The sequence below is a fragment of the Alternaria novae-zelandiae genome (assembly GCF_023758075.1).
Source record: "Alternaria novae-zelandiae strain BMP 2774 chromosome Unknown scaffold_8, whole genome shotgun sequence".
Classification (NCBI taxonomy): domain Eukaryota; kingdom Fungi; phylum Ascomycota; class Dothideomycetes; order Pleosporales; family Pleosporaceae; genus Alternaria; species Alternaria novae-zelandiae.
Genome location: NW_026056968.1, coordinates 457,458 through 483,764, shown reverse-complemented (window position 1 = coordinate 483,764; position 26,307 = coordinate 457,458). Strand labels below are relative to the sequence as shown.

Below are 26,307 nucleotides of genomic sequence, written 5' to 3'. Positions count from 1 at the left end.
AGACACGCATCCATCTACTGTACTTGGTTGACGATCTCTTGTGCCTTGGAAAGGCTCTCCACCATCTGCTGGCAATCCTTCCGCCTCTTGACAGTGTACTCTGACTCCTTCAGTAGCTCATCGAGCTCGTCCGTCTTGTACATGTTGGTGAGAAGCTCGCCCTGCATGTTTTCCTTGGTCCATTGAACGAGGTTCAACATGATGGCCTTGGGTACCATGTCGATCATTGTCCGACGAACAATGTTGAAGTACGAGGTAATCAGTAGTTCTGTACATCGTTAGTCCATGTCCGACATCAACGCCAGAGGCGACTTACTAATAACTTCGACTTCTTGCGACTCCTTCTCGGAGAGGGTACCAGAGGCCTTGAGTGTAGGTGGTGGTGGCTCCATAGCCGCCATCTTCTTCTTGTTTTTGCTGGCGAAGAAGGAACCAAAGAAGCCACCACCCTCGTTAGGATCAAGCGAGGGAGATATCGACCGCGGCGGCACGCTAGGTGGAAGAGGCTTTCCAGTCTTGGGATCCACTTGTTGAGGCCTGCTGCTGTTGTGTCGCTCGTGTACGATGGCCATGGCGCGTGAACCATTGATAAAGTCAGGGTGACCAGTGTTGATGTAGACAGACTCCATGGCAACAAGGTCCCTTACGAGCTTATTGGTGGGCTCCATAGCCTTTTTGAAAAAGCTGACGACGACCTGGTGTAGCTTCTCCTTTAAGCCCGGGTATCTTCGGAAAGCGTTCTTGTTGAGAAGCTGGCTGAGAATTCGAATCAACTCATCGTAGACGAGGCTGACACACTTCAAGCTGGGTTCCTCTAGTCGCTTAATTTGTTGTTTGACAATGAGCTCGAAGGCAGTAGTACCGACGAACAGCGCTGGCGATGATCCTGAGGAGTTGTAGAGAACCGTCCTGATGTCCATGTCTTTGACCTGGTCGAAAGGATCGACGGCCTTGACACCGTTGGCGTATAATTCGTGGTAAACGAAAGAGATACGAGCACCTCCAGACAGCTCTACTGCAGAAAGCTCTTGGTTGTTGCCCTCCAAGACCCCTCTGTATTCGTTGGTGAACTCCGTGATCATGTTCAAGACAATGTTGGAGCTGTTGCCGAGCATGGAGTTGCCTAGCGAAGCAAGTTCTGCCTGGTACTTTTGTAGTGAGGAGGCGATGCGGGCTTTGATATCGGGGAGCGTTTGCTTGATGTGCATCATAAGGATCTGTAACTGTTAGTTGCTGTGCCGAGGTGTATAGAAGAGACTGAGCCTACCAAGTTCAGCTTGCGCGCAAGGTAGGGTGTACCACAGTACGCTGCCTTGTTGCGATATGCCTTGTGGTTCTCAAAGTATTGCCTTTCGTGCTCGAGCGCGTACGAGATGGCCTTCTTGTTCTCGATATCCCTCTGTCCTCGATTGACAACTGGTACATAGCCCAACCGCAGTGGGATGATGCGGCCAGCGAGAATGTCCACGACGTCGGTTCCCTCGTCCATCAAGTCGACCTTGGTCAAGACACCGATTGTCCGTTGTCCTTCTGGGTCCACCTCGCGCGCCAGCTTGAGACCATCCGAATTGGCCAAATCGGTGTTGGCAGCAGTGACAGCCAGGATGATTGCGTTGGGCTTGCTGATTTGCTTGAGGACCATCTCTCGGATCTGACGCTCAATATCCCTCGGTTGGTCTCCAACAGGCACCTTCGTTAGACCTGGCAAGTCGACCAGTGTCAGTGTGAGGACGTTTGGCGAGTATATCCTCAAGTTGATGGGCGCCGGCGAGATACCCGCATTGCGACCCGTCTTGGACTCCGTCTCCCTCACAATCTCGTCCCTTATCTTGCCAAAGTCGTGGAACTTCTGGCCAGGAATGTGCAGGAACTCGCCCCACTCGTCGACATTGTTCTCCTGGTCTGTTGTCTTTGCTCCCTCGGGGGTGCCGTTCGCTTGCGAGGATGCGCGGTTGATGAGCTGGAGAATGAGCGGTCTTCGGGTGACGATACCGGTTCCTCGGGGCAGGCTGGAGAGCTATCGTTAACCACATGTCCCAGGCCATGGCGCAGCGGTGGGCACTCACAAGTCTCGTCCAACAATGTTCTCGAGCACCGAACTCTTTCCACTAGACTGCGATCCTACGACGGCAATCTGGGGCAAGTCTATGGGGTTTTGGACCTGACTTAGGCATCAGTATGCGTCTTTGGGCTGTTGGTGTAGCCAGTTGCGCGCGGGCGGGCGGAGGGCAGCGACGTACTCCGACTGTAGTGAAGACATCCTGGAGCTTGTTTACGAGCGTAATCAGCCCCGGGTCGTTCACGTTGATGCTGTATAACCATGTTAGCTTTCCGCAATGCGAGGGGCCCTCGAAACATGTGCGTACGCATTTGGGTTTGTCGCCATGGTCGGCGAAGTGTGGGTCGAGGTGGTGCGGATGCTTTCAGTATTCGTGTGTAGAAGCGGGTTTGGGTGTTGGTGGTATCAAGGGCGCTGAAGGCGAGAGTGTCTGAGATCTGGGGTTGTTGCTTGCGGGTTGCGTAGCTGCTGCAGGTGCCAACGTCGGAGAGAGCCCAAGCTTCGATACGCCACACGACTCAGCCCCACGAAATATCCGCGCGACTTGGGGATATCCATGGTCTGCGTACGTCACCAGGCTGTCACAAGTATCAAATCAGAGATGTGTCCAACTACTACCGTGTTCCGCTAGTAGTAATCTAGAGCCACTTCGATATTTTGACTACCATGATGTCGTTCCTCGCGCACATGATGCGCATTGCGGTCACAGGACGCGACACGGCGTCGTCAGCGGGTTCAGGCAGCAGTATTGGTATCTTGGTACAATTCACATTCTACGATCTTGGAGATATACGAGACAGACACGCTACGGAGAAATCGCCTTCGACCACATGCATTTACTCGTCGACAACCGATGCAAACTTGTCGGTCATCTTCTGCAGGAGTTCCTCGTACTGTTTCGAAGTCAGTCCATGTACAAATCAAAGTGTCACGTCCTGCCAGGCTTACCTTCTTGGTGACCTTCTCCTCTCCATCGCTGGGCAGCTCGAACTTCATTGAACGGAGCTGGCTCTGGATCTCCGAGGTCGCGTCGCGAACCTTGGGCCATGCATGTCCTTGGGAGACGGCCTTCTGGGCCTCGTCGTGGAAAGCCATCATGTTCTTCATCATCCACTCGGTCTTCCATAGCGGACAGAACTGGTCATAGTCCGAGTAACCGTTCTGCTGCAAGAAATCCTCCTTGAGTAGCGTAGCTACATCAAGCGTAATCTTGTCACTATCACCCAGCGCGGACTTACCGACAAGCTGCACAACCTGGTCGAGATCGTCTGACGTAGTGAGAAGCTCCTTGATGCGGTCGCGGAGACGGGGGAATTCCGGGTTGTTCTTGGCGTAGTACTTGTCGAGCGGAGTTGTGTACTTGCTGTAACTAATCGATGTGTTGACAGATGGGAAATGCTTTCGCTGAGCAAGCTTCTTGTCGAGACCCCAGAAGACTTGCACAATGTTGAGTGTGCTCGTGGTGACGGGATCCGAAAAGTCACCTCCTGGAGGACTGACAGCACCGACAATCGACACACTGCCAAATCGTTCGGGGCTACCCAGAGCCTGAACACGGCCAGCACGCTCGTAGAAAGACGCAAGTTTAGCACCGAGGTAAGCAGGGAAACCTTGATCAGCAGGCATCTCTCCGAGACGTCCGGAAATCTCACGAAGAGCCTCAGCCCATCGTGACGAGGAGTCAGCCATCATGGCCACGTCTTTGCCCTGGTCGCGGAAATACTACACAGGTAATCGAGTCAGCATACTTCTCACGTGTATGCCGAGCAGTTAAAACTTACCTCGGCAACGGTGATACCAGTGTAGATGGAGGCTTCACGAGCAGCCACAGGCATGTTGGAGGTGTTGGCAATGAGGGTCGTTCGCTTCATGATGGGCTCTTTCTTGCCGTTGACGTCGATAGTGAGCTAGAGCATGTCAGCATGTCGTACACACCATAATCCAATTTCCATACCTCTGGGAAGTCCATCAAGACTTCAGCCATCTCGTTTCCTCGCTCACCGCAGCCCACGTAGACAATAATGTCACTGTTGGAGAACTTGGACAAAGACTGGGAAATGACAGTCTTGCCGCATCCGAAAGCACCGGGAATGCACACGGTACCACCCTGAACACTGGGGAACAGAGAGTCGAGGACACGTTGGCCGACGATGAGCGGCTGGTCGGATGACATCTTCTCGTTGGAAGGACGAGGCACCCGTACGGGCCACTTGTGCATCATGCTGTACTCGGTCTTGGTGCCATTGAAATCGAGCTCCAAGATCTTCTCGTCGACGGTGTAGCTGCCCTTCTCGGCGATGCGGGTAATGGTACCCTTGGCACGGGGAGGCAGCAGAACCCTATGTTCGCTGAGCAGACTGTTCTCGAAGACAGTACCGAAGACGTCGCCACCAGTGATGTGGTCGCCGACCTTGAGGGAACCGGGTGTGAAATCCCACTTCTTCTTGCGGTCAAGAGCGGGCAAGTTGATACCACGGGGAATGTAGATGCTGTTGGCGTCGTCGGCGATGCCCTTGAGGGGACGCTGGATACCGTCGTAGATGGTCTCCATAAGACCAGGGCCCAGCTCGACGGACAATGGCTGCCCGGTCCTGTATACGGGGTCGCCTACGGTTACACCAGCTGTGCGATATTAGCCCGGTCCTCCAACGTGTGTCCTTGCCCGGTGTGCCTACCAGTCTCTTCGTAGACCTGGATGGTGGCCTTGTCGGCCTCGATTCGAATGACCTCACCGACGAGGTTGTCGTGACCAACACGGACCTAGGGCAGTCAGCAGGCGTCCATCCTGGTAGAACCGTTCCACGTACAAGCTCGTACATGGCACATCCGATCATGTTCTCGGCGATGATGACAGGACTGGACGGATCAGTATGCGACTCGAGCGCTGCGCTGCGATGCGGTGACGTACCCGGAAATGGAGTAGATGGCGCCTGTATGGAATTAGCGACATGTCCTATTGTTCCCTACGTCCAAGTGCAAAGTGTTCAAGCTTACCATGCTCCTCGCCCTCCGACTTCTGCTCCTGCTTCTTCTGTCCTTTCTGCGCGCGTGGATTAGCTGCCTGCCCCAACCCCGTCTCTATAGCTGGTAGTGCTTACGGGAGGCATCTTGGGTGCTGGTGTCTCCTTCTCGTCGTCGCTGGCTTCTTGTAGGGTGATGTGCGGCGGTGGCGGCTGGGTGGGAAGCTCGCCTTGTGGTGATATCAGCGGGCTCGCGGGAAGCGGCACTCGGTGTGGCTCAACGTCGTCGTGGCCGGCGGCGGTATGAGCTCCAGATATCGAGATCTGGTCAATGTTCTTCTTTTGGACTAGGTCGTATAAAGATGGCCGTGTTCGCAAACGAGGACGCAGACCGAGTTGCATTCAATCGATCAACGATGTTGGATGCAGGTTGAGGTTGAGCACGGTCGACAAGCTAAGCTGCCACGCTAACGTCTGGTGGGGGCATTCCTTGTCATCTGCCTGCGAGCTCCCCAGATATTCGTGGACAAGGACAACAGCCGTCATGCAGTTGAAGACCTCTGTTCGGAACACATGGTAGGCTTTCTGTTGAGCAAAAGATCACAATGGTAGCAGGGCGAGACGTGAACCGTCGACGTTGACATACGTCATAGCAGAAGCTACATCCCGTCTTCGGTAAGCTACATAGTGTTTCGCTTGCTGTTCCCCAGTCCCTTCATGAGCCTCTTCATCTCTTTGGTCGTAGCGAACGCATCCGACTCAATCAAGGTGTCGCGCCTCCTGCCCCTTTGCGCCTTCTCCACGTCACCCTCCGTGCCTCCACTGAGTAGATGCAATCCGGTCAAGGTTCTGCATGTCCGCTCGTCTTCCGCCGCGGTCATTGGTTGCTCGGACATGAGACCTGGCAGGAAGCGTGCAATCAGAGGCTTCATGACAAGCAGCGATCCGCAGATGATGGCGACGTTAACCTCGATAGTCGAGAAGATTATAGCGTAGGTACCCGCCTCTGCAGTCGTGTCAGCGTACACTTGATATCGGATCTAGCGAGGCCATACTTGTGACTTCACCGTCATTCGCTGCGTCATGTACCAGCACCAATCGTAGCAGTGTTATGATACAGACGCTAGAATCGAAGTCAGCAGATAGCTTTCTATCACGGAGAATGGAGGGACACACAATCCACCAAGCCCAAAGACTGCCACTAGTCCAAGCTTCTGCCGACTGGGCAAATTCAGCTTCCCAATTACGGGAATTGGCAGAATCCAGATGGAGAAGTCGAGTACGAGACCGATGATGCTCGTTGACCAGAAGTGGTTTTCTTTGTTCATGCATTTTCCTGATAGCGTGACATTCCAGTAACTCTGCACAGGCTCGCAGAGAAAGATGTTACCGAAGATGCCCCAAGCCGTGGCACCGAAGACCAGAATAAGAAGCACGTTGCAAATCCAGACGATCTGAGGGATGACTAGGAAGAGGCGAAGATATTGTACCAGAAATGAGGCTTTGACAAGGTTACTTGCCAGGTGGTAGAGGATAGTTTGGGCGAGAACAAGCTACAAACAGTCAACAGTGTGCGAAGCCTAATGGATACCACGCACCTTCAGCATAGCAGCAAGCGAGGGTGATTCAAGGCCTCCTTGCTTCAGATCCTCTCCATCGATGCTGAACTCTGTGTTGCAGTCAGCTTTTCTTCCTCATGCAATGTTCAATTGGGTGTCTTGCGTCCAGCAACTACGGCCGCGAACCCGATGGAGAATACCTGCGAGCATCAGAATGTTGCTTTAAATACTGTCCAGATTACTCGTGCTGGTTACCATGGCTGCAGTGACGATGTAGTCTTCCGGCATAACTGTAGATGATGTTACTCGGCTGCACCATCGCAAACCCACCACAAGTGAGGCGAGCGCAGTGAAGATCACAGTAGGAATCAAAGTCTCATATCGTATATCCGCTGTTGCTTTCGATCTCAGGACGAACCAACTTGGAGATTGATCGTGCATTTGGTGAGGAAACGATGGGATCGTTGAGTGGAAATCAAAATGAGCGCTTTCGGCGTTTGCAAAACAGCAAGGCGATTGTCTTCTGGAATAAGTGTCCGAAGTCATCAGCCGCGTTCCTTTGTGGGCACATGCAAACGCGGGCTGGACCAATCTACACGTTCCTGAGGGGCACTGCAATTCTGGTCGCTATGATGCCGCAGACCCACTGTGATAGCTCCTAGCCAACTATAAGCTCAGCTGGGGAGTAAACCATGGTACCTAGGAACTGTGCATAAGGGGACAGAACAAAGATCGTTCAGCACCTCAGTTCAGAGAATATTCGAGAATGTACACAGCTACTTCCCAAAACAATGAATAAGTCAGGCGAATACACCACATGGTGATCATCGATCGTGAGATAGCCGTTGTGCCAAAGTGTGGTTCACTAGTGGATCGGGCCACGCTGAACCGGAATACACAGACTGGATGATATCATCTTGATGTTTACTCACTCTTTCTATGAGACCGCCATGGTGTGTAGACAGGACTCGCAGATCAGGTACTGGGTACATAGAAGCAAATACCAAAGAGCGCGTTCACACCGCACTTCATGAGAATTGAGACGACTTGATCGAGTTCTGAAAACAGTGTGTGGACGTTCGCGGCGAATTGTATCGTATACATGTGTAAAGGGCACACTTGTGGCATGTAGCAAATTGAAAAGTGAACGCTGCGCAGGGTGCCGGGTCTTCGCATTGTCTAAAGGGAGACTTACAGTGACTCCTTCTAAGAGAGCGCACATGTAAGGGTACACCTCACCAGGTTGGCTGATAGAGATCGGTCCGAATCTCCCTTGGAGGCTTGGAGGCTTTTACGCTAGGTGCTGTCAATTGTCATGTGTCGGACACTATCTGGGCCGACAATACTTCTAGATGTGCATGGAGTATGGCCCCTCAGCGGCTTAACAGCATGGCGGCCGCGTTGACAGCTAGGGGACCTCTTTTGAGATGGCTTCGACGGATGCGTACCGGGTATTGTTGCCGACACGACACAGGGTTTGACGTCAGATCCAACAGGAGTTGAGTGTGAGCATAGGCTAGGTTGCAAAGCATTTGAATCGATTAGCCCCCTCTTGCACGCCGCATTGGCATCGGAGCGGCACGTCCACGTGGAGTGTTACATCGGCATGATGCCCATAAACCGACTCAGAAATCTCAGGTTGTCTACAGTTGGTGGAATTGGGTATGCCCAGCTCGTAGGCGCACAGCTGTTTACAGATTTGTCACTGCGGGATGCCTTAGTCTGCGCCTCGTATAGGATAGGATCTTTGGTGGCTGCCTGGGTGGAGTCTTCCCAGGCTGACTGCGGTGAACATGTAATAAGCGGTGTGCGCTCTGGGATGATGCTCTATTGCCTTGCGTGCTTTTGTCACCAAGATGCGGAGAAGAGACTATGACGGTAGAAGCTCTTGAGGCAAATTGCGCATCCGGCCGGGGATCCACCCTCCTTACAAAGGACCGCGCGGTCCGTGTAGCATGCAACTGGCCCTGGACTGTCTTTGCCGTGTGAGGTAGTTCTTTCATAAGGATTGCTCTACCAGACGAGAGTACACGATCATCATCAACACCAGCGGTTGAGGCGCTTTAGACACCGGACATGGGCATGTTCGCGGACCGAGCTTCAGAGAACATGCAGGTGCATGCGAGATCGTTAAAGTTGCGTTTCGAGAAAGTGAGACCGGAGGAACTAACAGCCGTTAGCGTCGAATTCGCGTCAGGAATTTGGAATAAACACCACCAGACTGTCGGTAAGTCAACACGGAATGTCGCGTATGCGCCGTATGAGATTGGCGATTCCCGAGGCTCCGGGATTTGTCAAGCAACACACGATTTTCGTCCTCGTGGCATCTAGCAGTCCCTTATGTGAAGCAGGCACATCCATGTCGCTCGGTTGCGATTGGTCAGATCTCCAAGGATTTCGTATCGCGATTGGATAAAGGTTGTTTCGCGACGATCTCCCGTGCGACTCTGCGCGTCTGCACTCTGATTACTGTGTCATTGACGACAACAAGGTTGCCATTCTTATCACATTGTCGTGATTTGGAAATTTGGTCCATCATCCTGCAAGCCCTAGTTGTAATCGTGCCGGAGCACGTTTCGGAGTTCAGCATGGTATTCGACTTTTGGGATTTGTTATCGTTCGCATCTTGCTTGACAAATTATCCCCAGGCCTTATATGGGTCGCGAGTGTCCACGTTTCCAGCAGACCAAAATGTCTTCTCCCGCTACAAGCTCAACTGGCTCTCAGTCTTCATCCACTTCTTCTCCAAGGATCATGGCTTCTGCCACCCACCATGCGTCGTCGCATCCTTTCCTATCACCTGCACACGCCTCCGACATATCATCATGGACAACTTCATTACCCAGACCCCAGTTGTGTCCGTCGACAGAGTCTCATTCCGGTCTTCAGTCCCAGGAACAAGCTATCGAGGCCTACCGACAAATGAAAGCTGCACTATTCTCGAGAGCCATGAGCCCTAGCATAACCAAGCCCGCATGAGCATCTTGCGGAGGCGCGGTTCTCCGCCGCATACCATATGCCAACCCACACATACTACTGAGACGACTTACATTTAACGACCAATGGCGTCATACGCCGCCTTATACGGCAGATACCTGGAGGCTGGAACCTCGACGATACCCTAATGGCACGGAGCGTTGCTAGTGCAAACGACGGAGATACTGGTGGTCTGAGAGCCGACATATGGTGACGACGCCATATGATTAGTCCAGATTCATTCTTGGTGGACATTGCAGTCCGGAACGTCCTCATGGTTCGAGACGTAGGGCGACGCTAGAATATCACTACTGTTAATTCACGGCTCTACAAGAGTTCTCGAACATTTTGTTCTACGTCATTGCATGTTTTGCGAGTCTGGCCCATCTTGAAATCCGTCTCTTGTACACCGGTGAACTTCCTGGCAACCGCTGCATGCAGCCCTGGAGGTGTGGTCGTGCCCTGCTTTGTGGGAGGCGAAGTATTGTGTAGCCAATCTCAGACCTTCTGAGATACTGTTCATACTGCCCGAAGCTAACCCTGATGCTGAGACAAGATCGAAATCGCGCGAAAAGAGGCTTTGTGGAAGCTCGGTTGCGACATTGCTCAGGATACGTGAAATGGCAGAGCTACATCATCAGCTTGGCACTTGGACATGGCCTTATCGATAGCTTGACGGGTCCGTGCGTCAAAAGTTCGCCGAACGCGACTCTGCGCGTTCGCAAACGAAGACAGCAACATTACAACCCAGCCAACCCTTCGCGGCGATACCGATACTGCAGCCAATCACAACATGTCTGGAAACACGCCCAAAACCATGTCCAAGGGACTGATGGGGATGAAGGTACGCAGATCACTACTGGATTACCCTGGGAATACGCTGAACGTGAGTAGTTTATGCAGCGCGCGGCCGCAAAGTCTTCGCCCTCGACGCCCAATGGCCCGCCTAGCAAGAAAGCACGCCTTTCAAATGGTGCATCCGCTGTAGGAACCTCGGATCACGACATCATACAATCAGGACTAGATGCGGAAGAAGCGAAGCGCCAGGCGGCCCTTGACAAAGCTGCGCAACATGCGGGTGAGACAAAGTGGGTGTTGAGTTTCAAGGACCCTCTCGAAGGAAAGAGACAAGATGCAATGAAGGTTAGGCAAGCGGGATTCGCTGAGCTCGACGCAGAGGACGAGGACGAGGACGATGAGGAAGATGTTAAGCCTATAAGAATGCAGTTCGGCGGTGGTGTCAAGAAGAAGGCAGATGTGTGTACAATTTGCACTTGCGATAGAATCAAACTGACGAAATGCAGACAACGGTGCCTTTTGTCAAGGCCGAGAACTCGGAATCAGAATCCGAGCATTCTTCAGACGAGTATGATTCGGACGATCCTGCCGCAGATCTGATCCGACAGACCAAGCGCGAAATGGCCACGGAAAAGCGCGAATCCAAGAACAAGCGGGGCGACGATTCCGTCAAGGCAACACCGAAGCGACAGAAGGACGATGGCGACCTACAGGGCCTGACATCGATATCAGGCAGTCGACGGTCCGGAGGCGGGGGCGGCTTCGGTGGCATGGCCAACATGGAATGCTATAAATGTGGGCAAAAGGGACATATTTCAGCCAACTGCTCATCTACACCACGAGGATCTGCAGGCAGAGGCAAAGATAAGGGCCGGAGGTAGCCGCGGCGACGTCTTCTCGATGTATTTGTACACTTGGTCCGGTTCAGTGATACCCCATGAAGACTCCGTCTTCAGTTGCACTTTGGTCATCCGACCTTGTCCCCGTCTTGGATGAGCATGTACTCGTCTCCGACCATCATCTTCATTTGACTGTCGTCCATGAAGTTGGCGTGATCGCCATTCAAGGCAGCGCCGTCTTTGTCGTACATGAACTTGGCCAGCGCCAGATAGTCGGGGAAGACGAAGGTGCAGATGGCATCGTAGTCCATGAGCTTGGCTTTGCCGTGCATAATGTCTTGTATGGCTTTTCGATCCCGCTCCAGATGGTATGTCTGTGGCGGTCTCAGCTTGGGTGCTATGTAGTGGACTGCGCTCGGGCTGTACAAGGCTGTAGCTGAGGATGCCATGGCGCTGCAGGATGGGAACTGCGCGCTGTGCGTGGTTGTTGTTATAGTACTCGATAAAGTCGGCATCCGACATGCCATCTTTCTTCTTGATGTATATAGTCGCCTTGACAACCTTTCTGAAGCCAGTCGTGTTCGCGTAACCTGCTTGAAATGCCTTGGGTACCATGTTGTCACGTAGACGAAGATCAACGGTGACGGGCACGGGCAGTAGCCAGCCCTAGTGTCTTGTCGACAATGCAGGGCCCACCGTATCTGACGTTGGTCGTTACCACAACGCCGGACGCTGCTGCATTCATTGTTTGGTGAGTAGAGCCGCACTCAGCGCCTGCCACTTCCCCGCCACAATATACGCTGTCCCTCACCGCCTCTTGTCTGCCACAGCTGCAGGCAATTGATTAGTCTCGGACCACAGTGAATCACCAGCGGACCCGCCTGTCCGACCATTGTCCGCTCCACCGCACGTCTTGTGGATGCTCCCATCGCTAGGCGCACGACAGTCTCTGGGAAACCTGTCGCTGGTACCACGACACCGAACACTCGTTCCCAGGCTACCGGTTGCCTGGTCGATCGCACAGTACACAACATCGTCATCACACTGCTCAGCCTCGACTCGGCTCGCCACCAGTCACCTCGGATCACGCGCCATACATAACCCGCTTCGCTGCCAGGCCGCCGTCGTCCCGCTACCAGCTACGCATCGCGCCCTTGCGACTTCGCTGAGAAGAAAGCAGTCAGCCGCCATGGCGGAAGAGCTAGGACGAGAGGCCGGGGGGAGGTCGCGCATAGAAGACCTGGAAAGGCCACAACTCGACGATCGCTCCTACCGAATCATCACTCTACCAAATCAACTAGAGGTCCTATTGATACACGAGGCGGGGACGGACAAGGCTAGTGCGGCGCTGGATGTCAATGTGGGCAGCTTCAGCGATGCGCCGGATATGCCGGGTATCGCGCACGCGGTGGAACATCTGCTGTTCATGGGGACTGAGAAGTACCCAGAGGAGAACGCCTACAACCAATATCTGACACGCCACGGCGGGTATTCGAATGCCTTCACAGCCTCTACCTCAACCAACTACTACTTTGAGCTTTCATACCCTTCCTCCACACCTGCGAGCAGCCAAACCGCATCGCCAGACGTGTCACAAACTAATCTGTCAGAGTCCAAGGACGAGTCGCCGCTATGGGGAGGGCTGGACCGCTTCGGCCAGTTCTTCATCAGTCCTCTGTTCTTGGAAGACACGGTCGATCGCGAGCTCAAGGCTGTGGACTCAGAGAATAAGAAGAACCTCCAAAATGATACCTGGCGGATGCATCAGCTTAACAAGGCATTGGCCAATCCAGATCATCCCTACAACCATTTCTCGACCGGAAGCTACAAGACCCTCCATGACGAGCCCATAGCACGAGGCGTGAAGATTCGAGACGAGTTTATCAAGTTTCACTCAACGCACTATTCTGCAAACCGGATGAAGTTAGTCGTCCTAGGCCGAGAGAGCCTTGACACACTGGAAACATGGGTGGAGGAGATCTTCGCTAAAGTCCCGAACAAGAACCTTGGACAAAATCGATGGGATATGCCCGTTTACACTGGGAATGAACTGTTGACACAGACGTTTGCCAGACCGGTCTTGGAATCACGGTCGTTAGAGCTTACATTCGCCTATCGCGATGAAGAGAAGTTTTACGAGTCACATCCTTCAAGATACCTTAGTCACTTGCTCGGTCACGAAGGTCCCGGTAGCATCCTTGCACACATCAAAGCAAAGGGCTGGGCGAACGGACTTGGTGCTGGAGGCTCTACCCTATGCCCTGGCTCAGGGCTGTTCACTGTCAATATCAAATTGACCGAGGAGGGGCTCAAGAATTACAAAGAGGTTGCCAAGCTTGTCTTCCAATACATCGGATTGATGCGCGATCAGCCACCTCTCGAATGGGTAGTCGAGGAGCAAATGCGGATCAGTGAAGTGGAGTTCCGATTTAAGCAAAAGAGCCCACCTAGCCGCACTGCCAGTGGTCTCGCCGGTATCATGCAGAGGCCTTACGACCGCAAGATGCTTCTAAGCGGTCCAGCCATCATCAAGAAGTTCGATGCCCAGCTGATCAGTGAGGCTATGTCCTACCTTCGACCAGACAACTTCAGGATGACGATCATTAGTCAAGATTTCCCAGGTGGATGGGATCAAAAGGAAAAGTGGTATGGAACAGAGCACAAGGTCGAAAATATGCCAGAAGACTTCCTTGCCGAGATCAGACAAGCATTCGAGAGCAAGAGCCGGCCGGCAGAGCTACACTTCCCGCACAAGAATGAGTTCATCCCGACCCGGCTCGAAGTAGAGAAGAAAGAGGTTGAACAGCCGACCAAGGAGCCGAAGCTCATCCGCCACGACGACAACGTGCGCATCTGGTGGAAGAAGGATGATCAGTTCTGGGTACCCAAGGCTAACGTTCATATCTACTTCCGAACACCCATCACCAGCATCACAGCTCGTATCACGTTATTGTGCACGCTCTATCGTGAGCTTGTAAATGACGCTCTAGTGGAGTATTCCTACGACGCCGACCTATCCGGTTTGGTCTACGACTTCACCAACCACATCAGTGGCCTTTCGATTACCGTCAGCGGCTACAACGACAAGTTGCACGTATTGCTGGAGAAGGTCTTACTGCAAGTACGGGATCTTGAAGTATCAGAAGATCGTTTCAGGATCATTCACGACCGTATGCTTCGTTCTCTACGCAACTGGGAGTACGGGCAGCCTTTCCATCAGGTTGGGACATACTCTCGGCAATTCAAGAGTGAGAAGAGCGTAATGAACGACGAACTTCTTCCAGAGCTTGAGAACGTGACGGCTCAGGACGTACAGCAGTTCTTCCCGCAAATCCTGGCGCAATGTCAAATCGAGGTTTTGGCACATGGCAACCTATACAAGGAGGAAGCTCTGAAGATTACTGATCTAGTAGAACGCACTATAAAGCCAAGGAGACTGCCATCGAATCAGTTACCTACACGCCGGGGACTCATCTGGCCATCCGGCAGTAACTTCATCTACGAGAAACAACTAAAAGATCCCCAAAACGTCAATCACTGCATCGAATATAGCTTATATGCCGGTCACCGTTACGACAGCGTCACGCGCGCCAAGCTCCTGCTTCTTGGGCAGATGACGGACGAGCCGTGTTTCAATCAACTTCGTACCATTGAGCAGCTTGGCTATGTCGTGTTCTCTGGCCCTAGCTTCCACGACATTTGGTCAGGATATCGCATTCTCATCCAGAGTGAGAAAGATTGTCGGTACCTTGAAGGTCGCATCGAGAACTTCCTCAACACGTTCGAGCAGACACTAAACGACATGAATGAGGAAGACTTTGAGAGTCACAAGCGTGCGATGATTAACAAGAGGCTCGCGAAACTGAAGAATCTATCGTCGGAGGACAATAGGTTCTGGAATCACATTTACAGTGATTCGTATGATTTCCTGCAAGGTATGCTGTCACCTAGACCCGTGCACTAGTACATTTCTAACGAGTATACAGCCGATGTTGATGCTGCGACTATCGAGAAGCTTACCAAGAAGGACATGGTAGACTTCTACAGTCACTACATCTCGACTTCATCCTCTCAACGATCCAAACTCTCAGTACATCTACAAGCGCAAGCCAAGGCCAAGGAGCCCTCGCTCGAGGAGAAGAAGACTGCCGCCGCCGCTGCGCTCAAAATCATTCTCGCCGAACACAAGATCACAACCAATAACGAAGCTTTCGAGGGGCGCATCAAGGACGCATCGTCCAATGCGGCTATCTCAGATGCAGTTGCCAGCCACCTCACTGACAATCTCAAGATCGAGAAGGAAGTCGCTAACAAGATCCTCGACGAAGCAAAGGCTGCATTAGGTGTAGCAGATTCAGGTCTGCCGGCCGCGCCTCAGGCCCTAGATACGAGTGCAGATGTCAAGAGCGTAGTGGATGCTTCACAGCCTGTTCTTATCGAGGATGTGCATGCTTGGAAGGCGAGTATGCAAGTCAGCACCGGTGTTCGACCGGTGCGAAACTTGGAAGACTTCGTCGAGGTTGCTGAGAAGCTGTGAGTGAAACTATCGCGCTGAGCTTTCTGTTCAGCAATATATCGAAGAAGAACATGGAGATGCGTTATGAGGATGTAGAAAAAAAGGAAGGGGTGCAGCTTCGTTCCCATCTTAGCGTAGTTTCCCTCGATCTATAAATCAATCATACGTATTGCACGTGTCTGATCTATGATCTCTGAGCAGCCATCTGAACCTCGTCCCATTGTCTCATTAGGTCAAGTTCCCATCGCAAAGGTCTCCGCCTCGTCACTCTTCACGAAGCCGACAGGCGAACCGAAACACCACGCACGTGGGAATCCGATACCCCATTTGGCCATCAAGCTCCGCAAATCTTCTTCTGTGCCTGGAATTACATTGATGAATATACGATCAGTATCGTGGCGGGGTTCCGAATGCACTGCCCCTTCTTCTCCGCCTATCCTAAAAAACGCCACTTCTCTAGAAGCCGGTGTCTCACGCTCCACATCTTGTAGAGAATGTACGAGTGACTGTCGTACGGAGTCACTATACGTGGAACAGCCTACGCAACATATCGATGTACAGGTATGGTCACCCAACTTCTCTTTCTCGATCTTCTTAGTCTCTCTGAGCACCCTCAGCGCCATGTCATTACGTTTTGTGAAGAGAGTGCTTGGTCCGAGGAGTGTGGTACAGAGCTTCCATAGCCTTTGCGTACTAGACTGAGCAAGACCAAAGCCAGTGGCTTCAGCATCGTAGGCGAAAACATTCTCATCTGTGTGCCAGCGTGGTGTATCGTATTCGTGGGTTGTCGTGGTGCAGCGGATGGTCAGCCAGTAATTGTGGATGTTCGCTGCTGACAAGAAAGTCTGTAGCCATGAGAGGAGAGGGAGGAGCCGGTGTATCAAAGTCGCGGGAGAAGACAGTGTAAGAGTTGCCCAGGTGTGGAATGACGGTGGGAGGGACGTGGTGCTTGCGTGGAGGAGAGGACCACAATATGTCCATGAAGAAGGGCTGAGTACTTTTAGCCGTGATGGAGATGTACTGTCAGCTTTGGGGTCTTCTGGCGAGGCATCGTTTGGTGTGGTCGTAGGTGGGTATGAAATGAAAGCGTGAGAGCCGTATTGCGGTAGCGGATCGATGGCTGGCGTTGAAGCATTGTTTATCGTCTTGAATGAGGGCTGCACATTTTCAATTGAGCTGGGTTCATCTTCGTAGAATAGTAACATGTTGAGCGAGTTTGCTCTCAGTACGATTGAGAGAGTTCTGCAGATGCTTCTGCAGCGGTTCGTAACTAAAAATAGTTTGACTTCTGGAACTACGTGTTTTACGCGCTTTGGTCACACAGGGCGTCTGATTAGTGGTTGATGTTTAGGGCGTGGTGGCACAGGGGGCGCGGCCTCCATCCTTTGACGGACATGCATGGATGTATATGCCACCCATTATTCAAAGAGACCTCGGAATGTCGCCAGACCGGATTGCGCGAATAACACTACCAGGTCTACTCGTCAATGCGGGAGTTGACAAGGTGCTGCTACATAGGTGATCGGTACCTAGGTAGACGCGACCAACGTGGATCGGCCCGTCAGGGTTCCGATGACTTCGTCATACGACGAAGGCGCAGTGGCAGCTCTCCGCATGGAATCACAACACCGCGCAAGGCATAAGGAGCCACTCGGGCCGGAAGGTTGAGACAAGGAGGAGGGATTGACACAGCCAGAATGCTACGACGAGCCATCCTGCGGGCGGCTGCGCGCCCACCACAACTTCTTCGCAGCCCACACACGCGCCGCTATGCGACAGAGCCGCCAGCCTCTCCAGCGTCCTCCCAGTCGCGCATCGAGCGCTTCAATCGCCGCCTGCCAAAGTTTCTGCACAAGTACACCAATGCGCTCGGCAATGCCCCGGTCACGCACATAACGTCGTTCCTTCTCCTCCACGAGCTCACGGCCGTCATCCCTCTGTTCGGTCTCGCTGGCTACTTCCACTACACACACTGGCTGCCTCCGTGGTTCGCAGAAGGGGCTTGGATAGCGTCAGGCGTCGAGCGCTTCGGTCGGTACTTCAAGCGCAAGGGCTGGATACGCAGCGATGAAGCGCTGGAAGCCGAACGTGAGGTCGACGAGATCCAGAAGGATGACAAACAGAGGCAGCGGATGAAGAGCCAGGGTTTGTTGCCACATTCCGATGACGACGGCATCGGCAGCGAGACTAAGAGGTTGAGGAAGGTGGATCAGGCATGGAACATCAGCGAAGGCGGTGTCAGGCTGGTCGTCGAGTCTGCGACGGCTTACGCGATTGTCAAGATGTTGTTGATTCCGAGAATCGTGTTCAGCGTATGGGCTACTCCCACCTTTGCGCGATGGACCGTCGCCCCGGTCTTGAAGAAGTTCCGCGCCATGTTTGGGAAGAAGGGGAACGGCGCGCCTGGAGCGGGGACTGGTGCTATCGAAGGGGGTGCTGTACCGAAGAGTGGAAGTGGAAAGACTTGATCATCCAAGTGGGCTCTAGTTGCAGACAGGCCCTTGGTAGGTACTCTAGGTCTGTACTGTACATACCATTCTATCGCTGAATGCAGATACATGGTAAGCATTTCTCGATGGGCTACTTCCCAAGTTACGCCTTACTATCGATATCGCGGTGAAGTCTGTATCTCCCTTATCTTCTCATTCGCGTCATAGGCCACCGTTTGCTTCGCTCATTGTCGGCTTTCTCGGCTGTTTCTTTCCCTCGTCTCCAGTCCCCATCCAGCCCAATTCCACGGCCAGCAAGATGTGCTTCAACGACGACGATTACAGCTACGAGTCCAGAGTTGAGGTCCGCAATGGCCAGCGCTACTACACAGAGGATTACTACCCCGGCTTTGGTATGTCTAGACGCCGCAGGTATGGCCTCGGCGGCTCGTACTACCCTTCGCGCTACTACAGCCATACCCCCAGAGGCCGCTACATGAGCAGAGCAGTCACATATCCGAATCGGTACTCCCAGTACGGCGGCGGATATCCAAGTGGTGTCGTTCCTGGAGGTTATTCCAGGGGCGTAATCCCAGGCGGCCACTCCCAGGCCATGGTTCCTCGAGGGTATATTGGAGGTGTCCATCCCGGCCATCCGCCTGCATATACATACGGTACCGGATATCCTGTCGGTGCTCGTAGTATTGTGCCGGTCAATCCCGCAATGGTAAGTTCTCGCTTGTCTTTCGTTGCCCCATCGCGTTTGTTTGCGACTTCCCTTTACTACACCGCTGCCTTGCCCCGCCATCATTGGCTCGCATGTTTTCTTGAACATCGCGTGGCTCTCGGCCTTTACTGCCGCGACACCATCTTTCCCTCGATCTTGTTGTATCTCCCTCCGACCTTCACCTTCCTCCTCCTCTCGCCCTGCTCCACTGTAACCGCGCAATTCCCACCGACCGCCATCGCGACCTGCCTCCTTCACAACTCTCCTAGTCATCGTCCGATCGGCCCTTATCCATCAACTCTTGCAATGGAAGCGTACCCAAAGCCCCGCCACCAATACATCTACAACCCTCGTTACGGCCAACGCGGTTTCCTCTCCTATGCCGGCCAAGCCGCGAATGGCGCCGCGCCCACTGGCGTCATAGGCGGCGGCTATGGCTACGGTGGGCTCGGAGGCGTTGGCGTCGGTATGGGTGTCGGATACGGGGTGGCCGCCTACCAACCTGCGGTATACACCCGTCCCTTGTACCCTCAAACCTACGCCACCAACTACTTTCCCCAGAACTACTATGCCTCCAATTATTCTTACCCTTCCTATGGCGGTGGCTATGGCTACTACAACTACAGCTTGTATGGCTCGCTGTACCCACTTGCTAACTTCTATTACCCCTACCAGAGGACCTACTACAACACCGTACCTAGTTACGGCTACTCGGCGCACGTCTATCCACCTGGCCCAAGTACAACTACCACAACATACCATGTGACGAACAGTCAACCACAAGGACCGCAAGGCTTCTCGGGCCCAAGGACGGTCAGAGAGACAAGGCCAGCATACGTTCACGGTCACACACAGCAAGGTCCCACGCGCGAAGACATCCAAATGGAAAACCGGAGGATCGCGACTGAGCGTGGCTCGTACGACCCGCGCAAGATCAGGCCAGCAGATGCACGCGACGACGATCCTTTCTGGAGTCGCGAGCTCAACGGCGAGTGGCATCTCAGGTCCTACTATCAGATTGAGAACGAGTGTCATCCTGGCCGATGGATGATGGATGCTGATGTCGGCTTCCTCGTCTTCCACCGCGCGTGATTGGAGCGTTCTTCCACAGTCAGCGACGCGCTCAGCAGAGACAAGAGGCGGTTGATGATACGGACAAGAAGGACTGGTCCACATCACGTTAGGCATCAACGGCAATGAGACAATGGGGTGACGGGATCTACGGTTTTCAGGATTTCGTTCATTTATAAAGTGGAGGATACTTCTGCCTAGGTATGAAAGCAGCATATCATGATATTGGCGTTGGGGTTATGAAGGACAGGCGTTATTAGGGGTGTTTCTTGGGAGAGTCAGAAAAGCAAGGGCGGAATTGCGACTGCACGATAGACCATAGTAACATAACATAGTACTCAAACATTCGGATTCCGCTCTCGTACTTCCCACTCCTATGGTATTGTTTCGTAATTATATCCTTGACGTTTCAAGTTCCTCATGCAAGACTCGCCGAGTCCAACACAGACTCAACGTCGCTCGCGAACAGCTCCATCTTAAGATCCTGCACTTCACATCTTCTCTCCCTGAATCGTGGCAACCACCTTCCTTGTGTGCTTCGAATCTCTGAATTCGAGGTACCATATGCCTTGCCATGTGCCCGTGTTCAGCTTTCCATTTGTGATCGGGATCGTGACGCTCGCGCCAATCAACGCAGACTTGACATGCGCGGGCATGTCATCGCTGCCTTCTGCATCATGGCGGTACAGTCCCTGACCCTTCTTGTCTTCCGGCACAATGCGATCCAGCGCTGTGCTCATGTCCGCGCGAACATCTTGATCCCAGTTCTCGTTCAATGACAGCGCGCACGATGTGTGTTGAATGAAGAGGTTCAGTAGGCCAGTCTTGTAGCTCTTGATCTCGGGTACTTCTTTGAGGATGTGGTCGGTGATGAGGTAGGACCCGCGCGACCGGCTGGGGAGGGTGAGGGATTTCTGTGCCCTAGGAACTGTTAACAACTAACAGACACTTTGTATAGGTACAAAACACAAGGACATACCAAGACATGATTGGTACGGAGGTGCAGACGTTTGGACTCTTGCACAGCACGCTTGCGCGCGGTTGGGGTGTTGGCACGAGGTAGTTTGCGAGGCTGTTGTAGGGCGCCCAGAATATACCGACAAAGAGTCCTGGGAATAGCGCGATTACGAAGATGAAGACGATCAAGAAGGTCGTTAGATGTGAGCTTGTAGAGTGTTGTTGCGGCATTGCGTTGAGCTAAAGTTCGGAGAGTTGAGTCGCGTTATGTGGGGTGGGGTGACGTCAGAGGAGTGTCGCGGTGGGGTTAGGTCGTCTTGAATGTAAAGAGCATGTCCGTTTTCAACGGTCACATTCAACATACGCACATACTCACATACGCCCTGGGTGTATGGTCCTTGACGCACTAAAGATGGGGTGCTACGCTGAGCCAATGCTGAACAACACGTGGTGAGGTCCTTCCGCCGGGCACAGCCTCGTTTTCTTCTCTTTCCGCTTTTAACCCAGCAGAAACGACTTTAAATGACCTTCAGGCCCTACAAGACGCGCTTCCTACGCGTTTTTCGTGAGACTTCAAAATTACTGAATCAGTAGTAGATATGTGTACTAGGATGAACGTGCAAAGCACCATTCTGACCGCAGGAGAGAGACTGCGAGTGCGATACCCTCACTTGGAGTGCCGAGATTCAATTGACGCAGAGGTTTGACGCATGGTGATGTCTCACATAGCCCTGAAGTTTGTGGAGCGACGTTTGTGGAGCGAGACTTTATTCTCAATTCAGATGGTGATCTCATAAACCATCTAGCTCAAATGAAGGCTTTTCTGCTCTTTGACATCGCCGCCAGAGTCGGTTGTCTTCCCGTATGCGCTGGCAGTGACTTAGGGATTGAAGTTTAGAGCATGTCAATATTCGTAGGCTTGTAAAGTACATCTTTCAGTACCATGAGGTAAAACATGAAGGCTATCTCACATCCATATAGAATGACCACTCGACGCTGACCGGTAAGAGATGGCTCAACTGGATTCGCAAAAGCCATGTATTCGGGGAATACACTTTGCTCTGGAATGATGATACCGAAGCGGAGCTCAATCCCAGAAGTTTTTCAAGTTCGATGCGCATACATTGCATCGTTCAGAAGACAGGCAAATACCGCGACCTCAATACAATAGAAGAAGGCAGTTTGTCAAAGTCTCAATTGCAATGCATATATACACCAGCCCTGATCTCTCTTATGACTGCCTCGCTCTATCGCTGTGCAAGCGGCTCATCCGTAACCTTCTGCGTTTCGTTGACTTCCGCCGCGTCGCCCTTGGGCCCCAGGGGGTATGATAGCTCGTGTTCAGGGGTGGCTTCGAGGAGCGGTCGGTGTTTCTCGTGTGCCTATGAGGTTTATTAGCGGTAGTCCCCTTCCCCAACTATGTCCAATATCGGAAGATTGGAGTAGACACAGTCCAAGATGAGACTTACGAATGGAAGTCCGCAGTATGTGCACCAGCAGATCTGGGGCTTGTCTACGTTGATGAAGATCCTTGGGTGTCCGAGAGGGCCACCGCCTCCGTCACAGGATACAGTACGGTCGTGCGTCCAGCGAACAGGCTGCTTGTGGATGAGCTCGATCGCGGCGTATGGGCGAGGCTGCACAATTATCTATCAGCACATGTCTCTTCTCTGCATAAACGACCCCCTTCATCTGTCGTTTTGGTCCCCTCTATGATCGCCGCCCCAAAGAATTCGCACATACCTGATCTTCCATAATGCTCTGCTCGAACCTGGGCCCACTCATCGCAACCTCCCTTGGGTTCTGACTCCGCGACCAAATGCCCTTGTAGTTCGGCGCCTGTTCAACCCTCAACTTCTCGGCTGTCTCTGGAGACTCCTGCAAGACCTTGTCGAACGAGCCCTCGGAAGATGTAGGCATCGCATTGGTCTCGGAAACGTTCGGCTTCGCATCGCGCTTAACGGGGTCGTTGGCGGGGACCTGGTTGCTGGTCGTCGCGGTAGAGGTGTAGCGGGCGAAAGAGCGGGAGGTAGCCGCTGCGCTACGAGAGCGCAGGGCGCGGAGGGCTGTTGGGAGCATATCTGGCGAGGTATTGGAGCAGACGGGCTGCGCAATTGCTTGGGAAAGATGCCGTTTGGATGGTGAAGTTGAGCTTCCGACAGTTCGCGCTAAATCACTTACATAAGCGATCGTTTTATTGGTTTGCTTCCCTTCACACTCAACCTTCAAGAAAGGTGATTCCAAGAACATTTCCAAGACATCGCACTAAACTCAGATCTCGAGACGAGTGGAATCATTGTAATGGACTGCTAACCTGGTCGGTGAAGACATGACCAACACACTATCATTCGACACTCAGGAAGAGATACAGTCATCCAGTAGAGATCGCATTGTCCTACGCCTGATATCAACGATTTCGACGCTTTCAGGTACGTAGTACGGCCGATCACATTGGAAGTCGCAACTCGAAGGCATAAAAGCCGCAAAGAGAAAGACGTATCACGCGGAACTTCGATGATCTGAGCCGAGAAGGCGACATGAAGTGGAGAGGCTGAAGGCTCAGGAGTGGCCGGGTACTGCTTCGCAAAGCGCGTCAGTGAGTTCAGCTGGAACCACCACCTGTACAACAGAATAAAGCATGTAGAAAGAACGCCTAGGGATGACGCCCACACACCGCAGGGCTGATATGGTAGCCGAGTCGGAGATCGGCTCTCCGCTAAGCCCGGACCCTTACCTACCCAACCTCGAACTCCAACATATCAAACACCAGATCTCATCACTCTGATCACAGAAGTTCACAATACTTTCCATCATGGTTGGGTCAATACCAAACGATATATTCCAGTTCTCCACTTTCGCAGCTCTCAACGCCGGTTTCAACGAAGGCCAACCCCGAACTGCAGACCTTACTTCCCACGGCACAGATGGCATTGGTGTTTACGAAGATGGCAGTCTAATGATCTTGAAAGACCGACAAGCGTACGCACTTACCAAGGATGGCAAAGCAAAACCAGCACCCATGAATGCACGCCTTCCTCTCGTATTGGTCACTATATACCAGCCAACATTTCGTCTGAAGATCGGGTCGATTTCTCTGGAAGCCCTCGATGAGCTCGTTTCATCCGATGATGTGGGTCCAGCGAAGGGCGTGAATACTCTTATGCCCTTTAAGATCGCTGGTCGTTTTGATTCGATAGAATTCGAAGATGGGCCCAGCAGAAATGCAATCGACGGTACGGTGTTCGGCTTCGTGGTGCCAGCCTGGATGAAGGCTATCAGCGGCCCACGGATCCATGCACATTTCCTGGACGCAAATGAGGAATTTGGAGGGAAAGTCGTAGATTTCACCATGGCAGAAGAAGCAGTGTTTAGTTTTGCGAAATGTGGGAGATTCCACTTGGGTTTTCCGCAGGGAGGAGAGTGGGAGGAAGTGAAGTTGTGATTGGAGAAGTGTGCTCGGGATTGGGCGACTATCATCGCATTGATCGCTTCATAGAATCGCCGCGATCGCCTCAACGTGGTGACACTACCAAGCACTTAGACACCATATAGCCACGCAGCTCCATCGACGTCGTCGTTCTTCTCCCTTGTTTCCTACGCGTCCTCACCATCGCTGCTTCAAGTGCAACGGCATTGACGAACATGTAACAAAGCTTTCTTCGACGACCTAAAAACCCTCGCCGTTATCGTCGGCTTCTCGCGTTGTCTTACATTCGTCGAATGATGCATCTTTTTCGGTGTTTGTACTGCTAGAATCAAGCCTATTGTCGATATAGATGGTTGCTAAATGTTTTGTGTCTAAGTTCCACTCAGGTACTCAGAGATGCTCCTGAGGGCGGGTTCGATCAGCGTATGAGTGATCGGTGTGATCTCAACCCACCAATTTGTCAAGTCCATCTCTTTGAGCCTCAAACCATCTGTTAACGAGTTCGCAGGCTCATGTGTAAATCAATACTTCTTTTTTTGTTAAAACTTGCACCCTTATAGTTATCGCTGATATTGTGTTGGTATGCAACGTTGGACAGATCCGCGTCAATGTCACGGCATCCGGTGCATCGATCGGTCTTCGTGTCGGGCGAAAGTTCCACCTTCTTGCGATAACAGCCCAGGATCCAGCACTTTTCATACGGGTTCATTAACAAAATTTCCAAAGAAGAAATGCTGCTGTTCATGGTAGATGATTGCATACGTGGTCATCACTCTACTCTAACAACCGCACAATATCCTCATGTCCCAATTTGCGAGCAAGATCCAAAGCCTTCAACCCCACCATGTTCCTGTACTCCTTGGCCGCGCCTTTCTCTAAGAGAAATGAGACTGCCTCGGTATGGTGGTTTTTAACGGCACAATGTAGCGCAGAGCCCCAACCTTCGTCCTCTAGTTGGCAAGGGATTATCTCGAGTCTTCCGTACGGGTGTGCATTGACATCGGCGCCTCGATCCAGCAGCTGCTGCATAATGTCAATGCTGCCTTCACGGGCAGCATTGAGGAGTGCCTTGGGCGCCTCTTCCAGCGATGCGTCATGTGCCAACAATAGCGCTGCCATATGCCTGTCATCTTTCGCACAGGCTATTTCGAGCGGGTTCTCGTTCGTCCGGGTGCTCTCGTCCACATGGGCGCCTTTTGACAATAGATGCGCAGCAATCTTTAGGCAAGCTGTATCGCCATCGGGATATCCTGGGCCTGTCTCCGCGCTACTGACGATGGATCTGTTTACCTGTCAGTTATTTCTGCGAGTCGAATGGTCTCCAGAAGGGTAGCAAAGGCTTACACAAGCGCGCTGCCAACATGCTCATAGGGCTCGTTGATATTCCAACCGTACGCCAGCGCCACATCGATGGCTTTCGTGTTCCATTCATTTTCCCGACGTGCCCCATCCAGAACATACCCTATAGTGCAATCAGTGCACCTAGCACCACGCTTGAAAAGCTCTTCGGCCATGTCGTACCGGGCCAGCTCTAATGCTTCGTTGAGGGCATCGCTCAATCCGTTACCCCGGCGCAAAGCATCAGGATCTTCAGCCTCGTGTTTCGACATCACATCATGTAGGGTAGCGAGGTCGTTGGACTCGATAGCGGCAAGCATTTGTGCATTGAAGTCATCTTCGTTGTTATCAGTAAACCCTGTCATTGCTTGAGTGATGTAGAAGATAAATTTTGAATGTGAATATCTTTTGCACTTGCGATTTGGAAAATGAATATTGCGGGCTTGGCAGGTGGGATTCAGCTGGAAAAATGGTAATGGGTTGGAGGGAAGAAGCCGAGGGCGGAAAGCCTTTCTAACATGCTGTCTCTTTAGTGTGGCGCAGTCAGGTCGTAGAAGGCGTAGCAACATCCATTTCAGCCCTTTGGGCGCCCTTTTACGCCCTCGCACGCATGACGTACCTTCGATTCCTAACTGCCTCCTTATTGCACCC

At 52.6% G+C, this 26,307-nt stretch overlaps 12 protein-coding genes across 12 annotated transcripts; 5 read left to right on the top strand and 7 right to left on the bottom strand.

Annotated features, from left to right (window-relative positions):
• Positions 1-14: 14 nt before the first annotated feature.
• On the bottom strand, positions 15-2,386 carry VPS1 (vacuolar protein sorting-associated protein 1; the record flags this gene model as incomplete). The annotated part of the gene is made up of 6 exons (XM_049398296.1): positions 15-268; positions 317-1,217; positions 1,268-2,009; positions 2,067-2,161; positions 2,241-2,310; positions 2,367-2,386. The coding sequence occupies 6 exons, from the start codon at positions 2,384-2,386 to the stop codon at positions 15-17; spliced, it is 2,082 nt and encodes a 693-aa protein (XP_049255857.1).
• Positions 2,387-2,895: 509 nt separating this feature from the next.
• Positions 2,896-5,421, bottom strand: VMA1 (H(+)-transporting V1 sector ATPase subunit A; the record flags this gene model as incomplete). Its single annotated transcript, XM_049398295.1, has 9 exons — positions 2,896-2,952; positions 3,008-3,781; positions 3,841-3,966; positions 4,014-4,681; positions 4,735-4,819; positions 4,867-4,915; positions 4,968-4,989; positions 5,054-5,099; positions 5,158-5,421. The coding sequence occupies 9 exons, from the start codon at positions 5,419-5,421 to the stop codon at positions 2,896-2,898; spliced, it is 2,091 nt and encodes a 696-aa protein (XP_049255856.1).
• A 278-nt stretch (positions 5,422-5,699) lies between these two features.
• On the bottom strand, positions 5,700-6,788 carry J4E88_004650 (uncharacterized protein; the record flags this gene model as incomplete). The annotated part of the gene is made up of 4 exons (XM_049398294.1): positions 5,700-6,025; positions 6,203-6,572; positions 6,618-6,688; positions 6,779-6,788. 4 exons carry the CDS (start codon positions 6,786-6,788, stop codon positions 5,700-5,702), a joined length of 777 nt encoding a protein of 258 aa, XP_049255855.1.
• Positions 6,789-10,347: 3,559 nt separating this feature from the next.
• Positions 10,348-11,233, top strand: J4E88_004649 (uncharacterized protein; the record flags this gene model as incomplete). The annotated part of the gene is made up of 3 exons (XM_049398293.1): positions 10,348-10,398; positions 10,449-10,811; positions 10,859-11,233. The coding sequence occupies 3 exons, from the start codon at positions 10,348-10,350 to the stop codon at positions 11,231-11,233; spliced, it is 789 nt and encodes a 262-aa protein (XP_049255854.1).
• An 86-nt stretch (positions 11,234-11,319) lies between these two features.
• J4E88_004648 (uncharacterized protein) lies at positions 11,320-11,806 on the bottom strand (the record flags this gene model as incomplete). Its single annotated transcript, XM_049398292.1, has 2 exons — positions 11,320-11,565; positions 11,618-11,806. The coding sequence occupies 2 exons, from the start codon at positions 11,804-11,806 to the stop codon at positions 11,320-11,322; spliced, it is 435 nt and encodes a 144-aa protein (XP_049255853.1).
• A 574-nt stretch (positions 11,807-12,380) lies between these two features.
• On the top strand, positions 12,381-15,728 carry J4E88_004647 (uncharacterized protein; the record flags this gene model as incomplete). The annotated part of the gene is made up of 2 exons (XM_049398291.1): positions 12,381-15,126; positions 15,178-15,728. The coding sequence occupies 2 exons, from the start codon at positions 12,381-12,383 to the stop codon at positions 15,726-15,728; spliced, it is 3,297 nt and encodes a 1,098-aa protein (XP_049255852.1).
• A 1,676-nt stretch (positions 15,729-17,404) lies between these two features.
• On the top strand, positions 17,405-18,175 carry J4E88_004646 (uncharacterized protein; the record flags this gene model as incomplete). The annotated part of the gene is made up of 1 exon (XM_049398290.1): positions 17,405-18,175. The coding sequence occupies one exon, from the start codon at positions 17,405-17,407 to the stop codon at positions 18,173-18,175; it is 771 nt and encodes a 256-aa protein (XP_049255851.1).
• Positions 18,176-19,169: 994 nt separating this feature from the next.
• J4E88_004645 (uncharacterized protein) lies at positions 19,170-19,955 on the top strand (the record flags this gene model as incomplete). Its single annotated transcript, XM_049398289.1, has 1 exon — positions 19,170-19,955. The coding sequence occupies one exon, from the start codon at positions 19,170-19,172 to the stop codon at positions 19,953-19,955; it is 786 nt and encodes a 261-aa protein (XP_049255850.1).
• Positions 19,956-20,425: 470 nt separating this feature from the next.
• Positions 20,426-20,921, bottom strand: J4E88_004644 (uncharacterized protein; the record flags this gene model as incomplete). Its single annotated transcript, XM_049398288.1, has 2 exons — positions 20,426-20,855; positions 20,914-20,921. The coding sequence occupies 2 exons, from the start codon at positions 20,919-20,921 to the stop codon at positions 20,426-20,428; spliced, it is 438 nt and encodes a 145-aa protein (XP_049255849.1).
• A 1,217-nt stretch (positions 20,922-22,138) lies between these two features.
• Positions 22,139-22,970, bottom strand: J4E88_004643 (uncharacterized protein; the record flags this gene model as incomplete). The annotated part of the gene is made up of 3 exons (XM_049398287.1): positions 22,139-22,273; positions 22,361-22,528; positions 22,635-22,970. The coding sequence occupies 3 exons, from the start codon at positions 22,968-22,970 to the stop codon at positions 22,139-22,141; spliced, it is 639 nt and encodes a 212-aa protein (XP_049255848.1).
• A 733-nt stretch (positions 22,971-23,703) lies between these two features.
• Positions 23,704-24,333, top strand: J4E88_004642 (uncharacterized protein; the record flags this gene model as incomplete). The annotated part of the gene is made up of 1 exon (XM_049398286.1): positions 23,704-24,333. One exon carries the CDS (start codon positions 23,704-23,706, stop codon positions 24,331-24,333), a length of 630 nt encoding a protein of 209 aa, XP_049255847.1.
• Positions 24,334-25,092: 759 nt separating this feature from the next.
• Positions 25,093-26,021, bottom strand: J4E88_004641 (uncharacterized protein; the record flags this gene model as incomplete). The annotated part of the gene is made up of 2 exons (XM_049398285.1): positions 25,093-25,600; positions 25,780-26,021. The coding sequence occupies 2 exons, from the start codon at positions 26,019-26,021 to the stop codon at positions 25,093-25,095; spliced, it is 750 nt and encodes a 249-aa protein (XP_049255846.1).
• Between the last annotated feature and the right edge of the window lie 286 nt (positions 26,022-26,307).